Here is a 16,234-nt window from a genome sequence, read left to right as displayed (position 1 = left end):
GGCTGATGGTCAAGAATAATAACCCGAGCGGGAAGACGACAGGGCATGATCCGCTGTCCTGAGCGAGGGTTACATCCGCCGGAGAGACGGAGCGATGCAAAGCCTCTGAACTCGTGCTCAAGGTGCTGGGTGCAGGGTTTTAACTGCATCGCAGGATCGCATTGGAGATGCCTCCATCCAGCAGTCGACTGACCCATGAATGCCTCAATTGTTCTCGTCGAACTGGAGGATTTTCACCCGCGGTGCTGGCAACGCACGCAATGATTATGGGTTGGATCCGGACCGCATACCAACAACCAATAGCAGGCATTGGGGGGATGAGGGCGTGAGCTTCCTTTGTGATGACGTTCGCGAGAATCCCACCTCCTTCTCATCAACATCATCACCACCACCATCATCATCAACCCCCTTTGCTCCTGGCGCCAACAAAGTTACTGCTGCTGCTGCCGCTGTGACCACCACCACCACCAACTTTACTTAAACTTGCACCTCCACTCGCAAACTTGTGACTCCGACAGGTCCGTCTTCCGCGGCCGAAGAAGAAAAACAAGCAGACAAGTAAGAAGAGTGTGTGTGTGTCTTCATCTCACTCCCTCCATCCCGGCGTTTCATCCTCTCCTTCTCCGTCACCCCTCCATCCTCGTGTGCCAGCATCTCGCCCACCCATCTGCACCTTCGTTCACTTTGGCGCACTTTGCTTTCTCTCGTTTGCCGTCGCTTGCGGTGGCTCAAGAAGTTTTCACGGCGGCTTGGCGATTATCTGCGGAGCAACTTTGGAGGGTGGTGGGTGGTGGTGGCGTGGAAGTTAGAGCACGAGTCGGTGTCGGCCACCGACAATGGGAATTGTCGTCGTTGTGTGCGCGACGATGTAAATCTGAGAATCTGGTAAAGTCACGGAGATAGAAAATTAAATAAAAAATAATACAAGTAAATAAAAATAAAAATTTAATTGAAAATAATAAAAGCAAAAAACCCCCCGACGTTTCGATCGCAAAACAAGCGGTCTTAATCAGGCGGAGAGAAAAAAAAATGTGAATATTTATTAAGACCGGAGGAATTGGGCGAGCACTAAAGCCTCTTTTTCACGTGTGTCCATCCGGGTCGAAGTGGTTGCTGCCACCTTATCCCTCTGCGTCGTGGACGTTAGAGACCCTTAGGTCGCTCCATCTCCCTCCACCGAGAGGGAGATGGAGCGAACAATGATGGCACTGGGCTTGTGTGCATCCAGCAGTGGATTTCACCGTGGCTAATGATGAGCTGCCTTTTGCCCTCCGAGTACAAGTCTCACCTGGTTAAATAAAGCAGAGCTGTGTTTGCACGTTACAGTGCGACCAAGAGGCGTGTAGTCGCCAGGATTAGAGAGCACACGCAGAATAAAGACATTTAAAACTGTGTAAGAAAAGTAAGTGGTCTTGGGGAGGGGTTGTTGTTTTCCGATAGTCAAGAATATTGACAGCTGTCAGCCAAGGAAACAGAAATCAACCCAGGAGATGGAGCGATAAAATCAGCTCGGTGGATTATTACATCCCAGGATCTGTTTCTCGAGATGGTGCGGCGGCTTGGGGGGGGAGGCCTTCATCCAGCAGTGGATTGAGCACGGCTGACGATGATGGGGGGCGGGGGGCCGATGTGATATTTGAACAATGTCCAATTGTGTGCTTGAATGTCAAATGCTGAATGCCATGCGGACCAGGTTTCGGGGGACGAGTCGCCTGGATTGCCTTTACAATGTTACAGTGGCGGTTTCGAAAGTTAATTTCGAAGTTTGTGAATTTGCCATACGATGGCCAACAACTTTCCAACGGATGGTGCAATAGTTAAAGGCGCAGCCCTGCAATGACTTGCTCACAGCATTTCTGGCCACGCTCGAGACGAGCTCTCGAGATCCGCTGCGTCTTGCAAGCGGCTCTTTAACGTGAACTTTACATCGCAGGCGAAGGGGTTCTGTAAATGCCACAAGGTGAAGTCTCGAAAGTTGAATCAAACCTTAGAGTTTTGGGCTCGGGGGGGGGCGGGGGCAGTGATGCTGAGGCTACAGAGGCAACATTTTACTTATTTATTACACTTGGTTGCATTTGCAAAGTGTGTGTGGGCACTTGTGCAAAGTTATTGTGTTTACGTCTTTTGTGTCTGTGTTTGTGTGTTTGCATATTAAGACAACAAACAGGGTTTGGGTTCAAACTACTGATAGAGTTGCCGACACGGACTTTAACCCATCCGTTTGTATACTCATTTCCCAACTCTTCCGGACCGAGATAGTATTCGCTTGTTGTTACTCTTTCTCCAAAATCTCACTTTCACCAGCCTGCCTTCAAGTGTTCTTTAAGTTGTTCCAAGCGGTGCATCGGCAGTGATGTTGGAAGGCACTGCCTGCGTTTGCTGCATACATGAAGGTTGCAATTGCCGCTTGCCTGCTCACAATGCATTGTAAAAAAAAAAACACTCACTGCTTGTCATTGCAAATTCCACATTTTTGAGCAAAATGTAAAGTTTTACTTATTTTGGAGCCCCATTTGACAGTGAGACATAACTTTCCAGGTACGTATTTTATTTGATCAGCATCAGCAATGCTCAGTCCACTGCTGGATGAAAGCCAGCCTCTCCAAGCCATTGCTGTCTCTCACGATCCTGCGATGTGATGACCCAGCACCAAGCGCCAATGGAAGAACTGACGTCTTCATCGCTCCACATCATCATCGATTGACGTTTTTCTCTCAAGACACATCCTCCGATTAGCACGGTTGGCTACGTACGGTGCGAAAGGAGTTCAACATACAAGACGCAAACAATGATTTGGCTTCCACTCCATTATTATTCTTTACCATTGGTCATGATGTGTCCTGCCCAGTTTACTTTTCTTAGCAGTATGAATTATGTCTATATTGCGGTGTGCATACTTAATTTAAGGTTAGAGTGGTAATTTTTTTTGTCATTTCCAGCAAAGCTAAGGTATGGCAAGTGAAATCTAGACTTGTAAACAGGAAGTGTGTGAGTTTCAGTGAAAGACTTTCCAACAGAGACTGCTCTGTCCGACAAACCGAAACTCATGAATCAAATGGGACAAACCCTTAGCCGCTTTCGTCACGTATGCCCAGACACACACAAACACGGGCATGCGCGCGCGCACGCACACACACGTGCTATTTCAGGGCGAGAAGACCACTGCTGTTACTTGGCATCAAGGCCGTAATTATAATAGAAATTGGGGGGACACTTTGGGGGGGACAGATCCCCCCCAATATTCAAATATGCTCAAAATGCCCCCCCCCCCAATATATTGCTATAAAAATATGTTTTAATAATAATAATTGCTATGCTATGTAAATAAAAACAACAATTTGCTAAACCTTGGCCACAATATCTGGACTTGTCTTCATGTAACAATGCATAGATTTCTGTTTATATTATTGTGGTTATGGTTGTACTTTATGAATCCCTAATCTCTGCCATTATATACAATGAAACAAGAAATGGTAAAAAAGAAAAAAACAGCAATGTAATACAATACACTATCAGACAATTATTGTAAAAAAAAGTCCATCCCATATGTTAGTGAATGTTTTAATATTTTAGGCAGGAAATTAGTTTTCAAATTTCGATATTTTTTTCTGGGGGGGGGGGGACCCCTAAACCCCCTGGAAGATTTGGTCCCCCCCAATGTTGATTCCATGGCTACGGCCTTGCTTGGCATCAATAATTTTCTGGGCGCCTTTGGAAATTGTCACGTTTCACAAATTGTCACATAGAGCCGCAAAGGAAGTAAAAGTAATGATTCCTTATATGTTGTCTCTTCTCGACGTTCTATTGCTGAGTCATTTGTTTCAGAATGTACTTTAGAAGTACAGCTGCTGCGTATTGAAATTACTATCATAAATAGCCTGCGGGGAAAAAAGAGTTACGCTTGGCATTATGGTGGAATGTTATCGGGTGTTTGGTTTAGGGATCCAGCGAGCCCATTCTCTAGGCAACTCAGAGGCTGCTCCTTAATTTGTCATACCCATTTCTTTGTAGCTCATCCCTCAGCTGAAATATATTGTTTTGAAATGAAAAAAAAAGTCTATTTGCTTAGCAGGGCACATTCGTCCATTGCATGTTGACGATACAGGACATCTTTATAGGCGGTTGTAACAAAAAATGTTGAATTGACATTCTGTGAAATAGCTGTGCTACAAATAAACAGATATAACCTGCTGTTTCCATATTCGACGTACAATCTCCAGTAAGTTTTTTAATTATGGAGAGGAGCAGTGGGGCAATGGTTAGCTATGATCCCTATGAGTCCTGTTTCTCACCACGCTAACATCAGATCAGTCGCAATTGATATCTGAACTGCTCCCTGGATTACCACATCTGAACACGCTCACCAGTTGGTGATACATGGTGATACATGGTCAGTCCCCATCGCTGACAGAATGTGGAAGCCTTCATCCAACAACGGAATGAGTTAGGGGCTGACATTTCTGTAAATGGTATGCAAATGAGAGCATTTCTCAGCGCTCGTGGACGTAGTGTGGAAGAGTAGGCCAAATACCATCTGGAGGGGCTCTCTAGAGCTCCCTCTAGTGGAGGCCCTTCTGCCTCCAGTGGGGTGAGCAGATTATTGCAAAGCTGTAACTTAACTTTTTAATACATGTGGTATTATTCAGCAAGAGGCTCTGTAAGATAGCTCTGTTAAGTTTCTTTCAAAGTTGCCTTGAGTGTTCTGAATATTGTTTAAAGCTGTGTGCGCATGCTACAGTCGCTCAGATAGATGGGAGCAGTCCACCGAAATTGAATAATGATCACGAGATTACCATGTGATGATACGAACTTGCCATTCTTATCTCATGGAACCTCCTTTGCCAGTGTCAAAATATAAGAATAGGTTTTCCCATTTTTTCTGGGAACAAAAGATGTTAAAACACCAAACTGAAACCTGTTTTGTTGCCAGAAAAAATGGGAAAACATATTCTTATATTGCCATGCTTATGTTTAATCTGTAATCAATAATTGTAATTACAAAAAAAACATGGCTTTCAAAGATCCAATGATGTAATAATTTCATGTATCACATTGTGTGTTGTTTGCGATGACATCAATAATTGATTAATATATGAAGCCACAAATTAATAGTATTTCTGACATTCTGTAACAAACACATTACATAACATGCTGATTTGCCAACAGCCGAGTTGTGTGCAATGTGCCCAGTCTGGTCAGATCTTGGAAGCTAAGCAGGAATTGAGCCTGGATAGAGCTTGGATAGGTGCCTACCATGACCGTAAGACCGTTGCAGTAGGCATCGTGGGCGGTACGGGCTAGTGCAGCACAATCCATCGTTCTGCACTTACTCTACGCAAACCCGCACTCACTAACTAGTGTGGTGAAGTATGGTCAAAGATCCTCATGGCTTGCGAGGCATTTGGAGATGATGATTATGAGTTGGACGGCTTCCATAGCACCACGCTGTGAAGAGTGCACCTTAACAGGCACTGTCAAAAATTATGGGGAGGCCCTCATCCAGCAGTGGATTTACAAAACGGAACGTCCAGGTGCACGCATCACCGAGTGGTCACTAAATCTGCATCGCGACGCACGTGGCTTTTCTCGTTTTCTCGAATAATCCTCTCCAGTATCGACAGGTTCCTGAATTGGTCCTCCATGAACACTTTCGAGAATCTAAATTTCTCTCCATTGAAGCCGAGCCGAGCTAGCAGCTATCCCCGCTGGGTGCAGTTGCCCTGCCACACCACCCCTGACCGGTACTCGGCACGTGAATGATGTTGATGGCGGCGGTGGAGACGAGCCAAGGTGGCAGCCCGTAATGTCCAAGAAAATAATAAAACAAGCTCGCACGCTCCGCCGGTCCACACACGCACACACACCACATTGCCCTCTGCGTGCGTGTTGTCTCCCCTGTCAGGGAGCATTCGTGGATTTTGGGGGAAGGGGGGGAAGTGCCTCTGTCGTGAGCCGGACTGAACGGACAAGGCCGAGGGGAGCGAGAAGCGTCGTCTCTCGCCAGGGAGACATCGGAGCTCGTTGTAAACGCCGCTGCAAGAAGTTGCCATGGCGACTGCCGACCAGATGGATGAGGAGACCGTCGGAGATGAGTTCGGTGACCTCATCCGCTCACGCTGTGGTAAGGAAAACGTCACGTGCAGCAGCGGCTTCGACATCGACAGCAGCAGTAGTATCAGCAGCATCAGGAGTTGCGGATGTAACCATCACAAGGCGTAGAATGTGACACACTCGTTATCCCTCCTTATCCACGTTGAGTTTGTAAAATGTTTACAGGCGCAAAACACACGGCGGCAGGTTAATATATTGGTGAGTTTCTTTGGCCACCAATTTTTATGAGAATGGGCACCACTTCCACCATTTAACACAACTCCGCTGTATCTCATCACACGATTCAGTCCCATCAGCTTTGAGGCTAACATTATCCAGCAGAATTAGTTTAATCGAGCAAACTCTGGAATGGTTTCAACTTTGTGGGTCCCATCGGCAGAGTTGAGGCTTATTCCACAATCTTTTTCAATTCCCACCGTTCACTGCCAAAAAATCTCATCGCCAGCTGACGATCAGTAGACATAGAATTGTATATTTTCTGTAAAGTTATGATTTCAAAGGAAAAGTGATGCTTTTTAGCCTGACGCCCAGGCAACCAAAAAAACCCGTCAAGCTGAGCAACGGAGTCGGCCTGTAGTCGTGCCTTTGTAGACTTAAGAGTGGAGGGGCAGGTATGAGGCCCTGCTGAGTGCTCTGTGTTTTCTAACCCAGTGGCTGTGATTACATTCCACCCTCAAAGAAGCGAAACGTGCAGCGCTGCAGGTTGGCCTCTGTGCCCATGAGGGCATGGCCGTGGCCAAACAGAGCAGCCAGGCATGATACCGTCTGTGTGTGTACGCGCATGTGTGTGTGCGTGTGTGTGTGGTTCAGCGGTTAGCGCGCTGCTATACGAACTCGGCGACCCGGGTATTATTCCCGCTCACGGTGAACGGTGACAATTATCTGAATAGGTCCTGGGCCTCCCCTAGGTCGACTCGGCCTCAAATGAGTACCCAGTGTGGTGTGTAAACATCGCCACTTGGGGCGACAAAGGCGACCGGGCATGGTGCTGGCCACTCACCCCATCGTGTGTCTTGCCAACCTAAATTGTTAGAGGCTATATGGTGGGGGGAGGGGGGGAATCTTTGTCTTTGTTATGGGGAGCGGCTATTTGATGGTGAGTGCACCACACTGTGAACATGCCCTTCAAAGTACAATTCCCCAGCACACAGCCTGCCATCGGTGGCGATCATTTGACCTGGGCCTCGGCGTCCCGTACGTTGGCTCAGCTTTATAAATGCGTACCTGGTGCGATGTGTAACATCAGCACCTGGGGGGATAACCGCACCTCGCCCCCCCCCCCCTCCTTGCGCCCCTCGCTGGCTTTCGCAAAAGAAGGGTTTTGAATATCTCCTTTGGAGTTTGACGAGTGGTAGCGGTGCTAAGGGGTCGTGGAGGGAGCTACTATCAGAGCGTCTCACAAACGCTGCTTGTGATGTAAATCTATAGCGCATGGAGAACACTGCTGTGCGAACGTCCATTGACACCATGTCGGTCTTTCCTGCCTGAAATTCTTTGTTGCTGCCCACTGGACAGGATGGGCTTAGAGTCAGCACGTGCCTCCCTATGTGTCCTCGGCTAACCGCCTGGAATTTCGATTCCAGTCACCCATTGCCTTGCTAGATCGTAGAGCTATTTAAAAAAATACACTATGCCCTCACTAGAGATAGAGTGTGATGGTTCATTCATTTGTGAATGTAGGACAGCCTTTGTAAAGTGCTGGCCCTTGTCTCGTCAATTTCACGGCCAAATTCCAAAGTATACAAGGTAATGCATTGTCTGAGCGAATGAAAGTGCTTTAGAAATGATTGTCAAGAAATGCACCAGTAAATAATGGAGTAATGCGTAATACGCAATAATCGCAGGGTTACTGGATCTACAAATAAATGGATAAATATAAGTAGGACATATAATAACAGCACAAGTTGACCCTATTTTAAAATGGGCTCGTCACTCGCTATTTTTTGTACAAAAAACCTTCTCTTTTCGTGGTGCAACAGGTGGAAAGAGACATTAATAATATCTCAGTGTAAAACTGGCTGGAATTCTCACCAGAATGAATTCTCCCAAAATGTTTATGAACCATTTGGTAATAATACAAAAAAATTAAATAGAGGCACATGGATGACAAAATCCAAACGTAGATTGGGATACTTTTGCAGCAATGGGTAAATAATGCAATTATGTAAAAGCTCAGAGAGCCCCACTACTGAACGGCAGGGGCCCGCATGACTAATGCTGCTATATTAGTCTGCATGGGCGTGGGTCTCGCACGATGAGCCTTATCGGAGCAGCAGAGCACACTTCACGAGCCGTGTGCTTCACTCAAACCCTACTATGCGCTCGTGTGTGTGTGCGTGTGTGTGTGTGTGCGTGGGGAGCGGTAGTGTAGCGGTTAGCGCGCTGCGCTATGAACCCGGCGACCCGAGTTCGATTCCCGCTCACGGCCAACACCAGTGACGATTATCTGAACCGGTCCTTGGCCTTCCCTAGGTCGACTCAGCCTCAAATGAGTACCCAGTGCGATGTGTAAACATCGCCACTGGGGAGACAAAGGCGGTCGGGCGTGGTGCTGGCCACCCACCCCCTCGTGTACCGTTCCGGCCTTCATAGGTGCTCGCTAACAGCACTTGCCCCTACAGTCTGTTACAGGCTATACGGGGGAACTTTGTTTGTGTGTGTGCGTGTGTATGCTGGCATGGTGCACTGCGGCCGCGGACCGGGCATCGACCGTGTTTCTGAGTGCCGGCCACGGCTAACGTCAGTGGCTTAATTAATAAATCCGTCGTGGATCTCCTCCACGGTGAACTCTGCCTTTAAATGAGTAGCAAGTGCAGCACTTTAGTACCTTGCACCAATCAGATGAGTTGGCCATACTTGTGGCTTGACAGATGATGATACAAATGAACCACAATACTTCGCTGATCTCGTCAAGGAGCGTAAACCATCATCACATGAACTCTGGTCATCCTCGTAGCAGCAGCGGCGTTTGGCTGGCCATCGAACAAGGACGGTCACCGCATCGCGCCGCACTTTCAGATGTGCTTCTGCGACCGTCTGAAACACACTTCCTTACGATATTAGTAAGCCACTGGGAGCTATGCACTTTTCAATCGACATTGAAAACGAATTTCTTGAATTGCTTTTTGTGTTTAGTTTGTTGTCCTTCCCCTACACCTTCAATTAGCGCGATTGGCTACATACGGTGCGAAAGAAATTCAACATACATACAGACATAATGATGTTCTTTTATCCAGGAAAGTCTCATTGAATCGCACTACTTGTTTTTTTTCATCCGAAGGGCCCTGCATTGAGACATTTGACAAATATAAACATCTCCACTGGAGAGACGAAGGCAGTCGGGCGTTGTGCCGTGGCAAGACCAGTCCTCGCGTGCCGTGCTGGCCTTTTTAATAGGTGCTCGCTGACAGCTCTTGCACCCCCCCCCACGCACCCCCAACGGCCTGCCTTAGGCTACGTGGGGCAGTCTTTATCTTAGTCTCTGCCGCACAATTGCGCATGTGCGCATGCGGTGGCAGTAATTTACGGGGAGTCGGCTGCCTTGTCGGAATGGGCTGGGGTTGGCACCTCCACATATAGAACGGAATGAGAGATTCAGCACTCCTGCTGAAGCCTCAAAGGGGTTGAGGGTGGGAGTGTGAGGGTTTAGGGGGAAACGCGGGGGGTGTCTCCTGGAATATCTCCTCCCGCCCGCCACCCCCACTGTCTCCCAGTAGGGATCCGTTACGGATCTGCTATGAGGCCGTTTCCTCGGCCTGTCTATATTACACGCATTAATTTTCTCTACTCGACACTCAATTATCCGTTTGTACCTGCACATTTCCCCGTACCTCTGCGGCGTACACATCGAGTGGCGTGAGCTTAATTACGTTTTGCGCTTTACATCAGAAATGCTACGTGTTTTTTTAGCAGTGTTTGACACGAAGGGTATACATTGTCATGTTGTGCTCATTAATCAGCCTGTGGTGTTCTTTTGGAGTGGAATTTGTTACCACCAGGGTCTGGACTGGCAGGGTGTTTGTATGCGTGTCCTGGTTTTGCAAACCAAGATTAAATTTTACTTGTCCGTTATTCATACTGGCAGTTGCTTGCTCTCTTTAAATACCACACACACACACACACCGCTACAGTTGTAAATAAACATTCAGCCAATGCCACACTCTGGCAGAGAGCTTGCATGGTAACAGGATATCTAATATAATCTTCAAGATCAGATTTGGCATTGAATGGTTATGAACTGGGTAGTGAATATATCACACTTCTAATTTAACATCACACATGACTTCACCCCACGTCAAACTCCAGTGATGTTACAATTCATGACCACGGATGCGTGTGGGCTGATTCATAATTTCACTGATGTGCATTTGGCCAGTGTGTTGCTCGAACGAAATGCAACGGTGACAACAGTATGTTATGTGTGGCCACAATTTCTGACCCCATGAGCTGCATACCGATATATTCATACCACATATCTCTGAAGCGGGTCACATGGGGCGGTCACGTGAGGTGGCGATGCGGCTGGTTCACTCATGCTGGTTGACTGTGGAGTTTTGAAATTAGAAATCTGTGAGAGTGCTCCAGGGGTAGTACTCTTCTCTGGTCATCATTGCCAGGGTAGAGTGCCCCAGGCCGCTTCCGCGGATTTTTCCCTGTTTCAAATCAAGTTTTTTTAAAATAAAAAATCAGCTGGTCTCTATTAAGCGGCACTTGAACTGCCTGGGAGCAGAGTGCAGCTGGCAAGCTGCGGTTTTATCCGTCCCTGCTCCACAGCATTTAACAGGCGGTGCACTCGCCGCCAGACCAGCTGACACGGGTTCAGCACGCTGAATGGCGCGGTGTGCCCCCGTAATGTCACGTGTGCTGTGCAGTGGATGTGTTTCACGCGTCTCGCTGTGCCGTTCGCGCGAGCGAGGTGTTGGTGAAAGTCCAACAAAAAGTTCTTGAAAAATCACCCGTTGAAAAAAAAGGGAATGCGTGGAAAATTATTAGCGCTGACGTGTTCATTCTCGTGTGGTAACTTAGCAGGTGCCCTGTGCTAATGGGCAATCACTGCCAACGGTGCTTCAAACTGTGCTCGTAAATAAATACCTGCGCGGTGCTTTTTCATTTGCGAATAGCGTGCGCGAATGAATTTCAAATGTTCCTCATCATTTTTCTAAGCCGAGCGATGGAATGCATGCCAGAGGACATCCACCACGGAGGAGTTGGGAGCGATGAAAGCAGTTTTGTCGTGCAGGTGCGAGGAGGTGGTGGTGGACTGTTAATTCACGGGATCGTGAGAGCTGCAGGCGGTTTTGGGGGGGGGAGGGAGGCCTTCATCCAGCAGTGGATTGACCACAGCTGGTGATGTACACAAGTATGTTGAACTTCTTTCGCACCGTACGTAGCCAAACCGTGCTCATCGGAGGTGCGGGGATGGACAACAAACTAAACACAAGAACCAGTTGTCGAGAAATGATAATACTGATGATGGTGATGATTGAGTAAGCACAGAAATGTATCTGCAAGCCTCTTATGCACTGTCGGATGAAACGGAAGCATTTGGGGGGAGGTCGGGGGAGGTGTACGATGAAAGTCTTTTTGGCAAAGGGTTTCTATTGATCTACACGCGAGGGGAATTAAGACAGAATCCCTCCTCAGCTCGGCAACGCGACTCTGCCGACAGTTTTGATTTCCCAGCCTGCACGCTGTGCTTCATGAGGATCAATGCTGCAATAAACCAATTATTAGACCGACATGGGTCTGTGCCAAGATGGCACACCGTTGTTTTGGCGGTGCTCGGAACCATGTAGATGTAAAGCGATCGTAATCGGCGGGGCTGGAATCCAGCACAGGCTCAAAATATTTTTTTCTCAGGCAAACACGTGGTGCCCTCTTTGCCAGACACACACACGCACACAAATGACCGTTACCCCGTTGATAAAAGAAATTCCAACATGAGTGATCTATTCACCCATATCACACAAAAAACAAAGATAATATTGTGTACCGTAGGACCTTTGTGCTTTAAAGGTAATCTATAGTTTTTTTTTAACAAGGACAATAAAGCACAAATATTAAATTATCTGGATTACAAGATGCACTTCCCCCCCCCTAGTATTTTAAAGCAAAAGTTTGGCTGTGCATTTGACAAGGTGAGTATAACTGTCTTAACTTTTCATCGTTAAAAGTTGACCTTACTTTCTATAACTTCTTACAATCCGGAGACTACGCTGTACATCATGCCGCATATGTCCATGTAGCATACATATAAAAATACAAAATCTTTATGTTTGGTTCATTGGCCGAAGACAGAATACTGAGGTGCTGTTGTTGGTGCTCGTAACAATGCCGCACAGTGGGTTACAACGTCTACAAATATGTGGAAGTTACACCCAGGAAATATTTAAATAAGTCTGCCTCTTGCCTTGGCTCTAAAAAAAACCCCACCACCAGCGCACTCTTGAAAAATCTGCTTGCAGGGTGACCGCACTTATGTTTTTGTCTATTTTTTTTGCGAGCTATGAGCCATTAAAAATCTAAAAAAAAGTGAACAGAAGCATGTAGGCATTTGCTAACATTAGCGGAGAGCTCACACACACACAAACATGCGGTGTCCTCTGTTGCTGTGGTTGGGACAGAGCCCCGGGCCTAGTTTGGTAAGGCCGAGGGATGGCCAGGGATGGCTCGGGTGTGGAATCTGATCTGCCAGGACGACAGCTGTCTGTGGGCCCCTCCCAGCCTTTCCTCACTCCCTCCTCCGAGTACGTGTGGTGCGAACGCCGCTTGAATGGGGTCTGGCAGCAAGTTGCGTTTTCTGGGTTGTGCCCCCCGTGAGACGTCGCGCGATGTCCGACGTTTTCGCTCCGCGGGCTTGGGAGATTATTGCGTGAAAGCGAGAACTCATCGAAGGGCAAGCGATGCAGCACAGTAGTCACGGAAACCCGATGCAGAAGTTGGTCAATTAATTTACTGCCTTCAAAAAACTCAACCTGCCAAAATGATTTCAAACTGTTTATACAATAAAAAGTATATTGTTTTCACAGGCTCTCTTGAATTTGATTATTAGAATGGCTATGTATGTGTGTTGAACTTATTCCGCACGGTACGCAGCCAATTGTGCTAATTGGAGGTGCGAGGGAAGGACAACAAACGAAAACACAAAGATTGCTGCCCCCCTCTCCCAAGTTGAATGCATATTTATTATACTCTGTCTAGTTGGAGGAACGGCGGATCAGTTGGGAGCACACTGTGCTGTGAACTCGGTGGCCTGAGTTTGACTCCAGGCTATACCGCCAGCGACGAGTAGTATCTAAACCAGTGCTGGCCCCTACCTTCACCAGCCCTCACTGACCAGTTTGGTGAAATAAAGTCAGACAATCTCCTTGACTTGCACGGCATGGGGGTGGCATTCATCCAGCATTCGATTCGCAGAGGGCTGTACATGAATTAATAATAACACACGATCGCGTATGATATGTATGGGAGAGTGTATTATACCTCTGTATTTGTGTTCACCAGTACCAAACTACTTATATTATCCTTGCTATTGCGGGGCAGTGTTATAGGTGAAAGTATTGGGTTTTTGTTTGTACGTGTGTAGTGACGTGGAGACACTAAGTACTTGGAGGCAGTTATTTAATTAACACCGAGCACACTTTGTACAATACACACCCTACACTTTTGATTTAAAGCTTTCGTGACTGCAGGGATTCATATTCTTGGTTCTTTCGGTAAAGTCACGTAGAAATGAAATAATAAAATAATACAAATATAAAACAATAAAAATTCTCACGACGTTTCGACTGCAACACAAGCAATCATCATCAGGTGTGAAATCCACAGCAAGAAAATTCAAATTTTCTTGCTGTGGATTTCAAAATTCTAATTTTCTTGCTTTGGAATTCACACCTGATGATGATTGCTTGTGTTGCAGTCGAAACGTCGTGAGAATTTTTTATTGTTTTATATTTGTATTATTTTATTATTTCCTTTCTACTTGACTACCAAAAGAACCATGAATATACACCCTACACTGTTACACACTCCTCTGTTTCTCGCTTATACGCTACTCTACACTGGTTGCTAGCCTACACACAACGCTAGCCATCTGGCACTGACGGCGCTGAACTAAGACAGCCAACGCCGTCTAGCAGCGCAATGTCAAGTGACGACGACAGCGACGAACGTGGCGATCTTCAGCAGCAATGACGAGGATCCCACTCCACACGACAGCCCCGAGGTCCCCTCCCGGGGCCCCTCTTTTACTGCCAGCGTGGCCTGGCTCCGCCCCTGGACACGCCCCCCTTCTGGTCTATCACGTGACCTGCTGTCAGTCAGGGCTGCTGTAAACTGCAGATCCCCTTCCCTGCCAGCAGCCAGCACTATGCTACTACGTGACCGATTCCTATGTCACTACACGTGGACGTCACTGCAAGTGCTGTCCCTAGGGTATGCCGAATTGGGGCGACCGCCCCGGGCCCCGTGCTTTGAGGGGCCCCCATGTTTCGACTTCACCGTGTCGGGTGTAATACTTCCCCTTTAGTTTGAAGTTGTCGGCGGGGGGGGGGGGGGGGGGCACACGGTGTGGTTTGCCCCGGGCCCCACACCCCACCCTGTGGATGGCCCTGGTCACTGCTAATGCAATCCCACGCATCGTTTTGTTTAAATCACATTACATTTTTTTTTATCATAATAATCATCAACATCCCGATGATTGTTAGAGCTCTTGGCTCGCGACGAAGAGGAAGTTGTGAATTCAATTCTCGGTTGGGGTAGGGTTAACTCGGCCATTGACACCACCAGGGGGTTGACACAATAAGCACCTCTATTGGAAAGCAAAGGCGGTTGTTCTCTAGAGAGTCAACACCTGCCATATGAATGTGGAATTTCCACCTCTGACTTAGAGCTCTGAATTTCAGTTGAACACTGCAGCATGCTGTTGAGAGCAGAAATACACGGAATTTAGTTCTGACGCTTCTGCATTGGTTACGTTTGTTATTTTATATTAAACAGTTCGAGTGATAATAATTTTCACTGACAAATAAGCTGTTATTAGTCTTTCAAGTTTGTGAAACGTGTGAACGTATGAGCACACTTTGCTTAATTTACCACGCAGTTTATTTTGTCGATTAATACAGTGCAATGTTTGGTGTTCATTGATCCACTGTTAACCTGAAGCCTTTATCATCCCAGTTTTTTGTTTTATTAGCACAGTGCTGTTTCTATTAAAGTTTCCAATATAGAATATATGCGTTACATCAGTGGGCACTTACCTGGTTATAAATAGAGCACTTAATTCAAGATTAGGTATCGATTTCATGATAATTATTGCTTTTAAACGTGGCATGTTGATATCTCTTATACTGTATGTGTACGCTCCCGTTTTTTTTGTCTCGCTTCATATTGACTTGACTTTGCGACGCAGAATGTAGGGGGCACACATAGTAGAGCCATAAAGTACCATTATATAGCCCAAGCTCACGAGGGAATGAGGGACACAGGCCAGTAAATAATAAAGAAAATTGATCACGGTAAAAACCCAAGATCTTTCCTGCTGAGCCGGGTGATGCCTGTGTGTGCACTCTGCCATTCATCCTCCGATGTCATTCGCTTTATTAACCCGTGATCTCCTCTGATAACTACTTGAGTGGTTAACTCGAAGAGACGACGTCTTGATAATTTATTTCACTCGGATGCGGCGACTTTAGCCCCGGTCTCAGACCGTCATCACGACTCTCCCTCGACTCGTTGCATCAAAAGCCGCGATTGTAAGCAAACCGCCCGTGATAATTCTTTTGTTGAGCGCGATGTTGTACCAAGGTCATTCAAAGAAAATGTACTCTGGAAAAAAAAAAGAATCAAAGCCAATTCCACAAAACCTGAAATCTACACCATGACCTACACTGTTGTCCGTTTTCCATCTGGTTTACTGGCCTTCAAACTTAATCTCTGAATACACGTTTATGTTAAGTGCCAAGTTGTGCCTGATATGAAGTGACAGGTCCCATGAATTGATGATGCAGAGTTGTTCTCTTTTGCCTTTTACGATCCCACGCGTGCCATAGCGGGCGGAAAATGTGCAGGCTGGTAATTGCTCGTCGATGCAACTGCTGGTGGAAGCGCCTCCGTTAGATGAAGA

The 16,234-nt window shown here is 46.9% G+C and overlaps 1 protein-coding gene across 1 annotated transcript in view; it reads left to right on the top strand.

Moving 5' to 3' along the window:
* The first annotated feature begins 387 nt into the window (after positions 1 to 387).
* The window catches only part of LOC133353592 (dystrophin-like), a 639,339-nt gene continuing 623,492 nt past the window's right edge, over positions 388 to 16,234 (top strand). The window contains 2 exon segments of the mRNA XM_061569957.1: positions 388 to 558; positions 5,903 to 6,121. Coding sequence (XP_061425941.1) covers positions 6,049 to 6,121 — 73 coding nt within the window. The 5' untranslated portion in view covers positions 388 to 558; positions 5,903 to 6,048.

The sequence above is a fragment of the Lethenteron reissneri genome, chromosome 6 (assembly GCF_015708825.2).
Source record: "Lethenteron reissneri isolate LAM-NWPU_2019-01 chromosome 6, ASM1570882v1, whole genome shotgun sequence".
NCBI classification, from domain to species: domain Eukaryota; kingdom Metazoa; phylum Chordata; class Hyperoartia; order Petromyzontiformes; family Petromyzontidae; genus Lethenteron; species Lethenteron reissneri.
The sequence above is the reverse complement of the archived record's forward strand: the minus strand, read 5'-3'. Positions and strand labels throughout refer to the sequence as shown.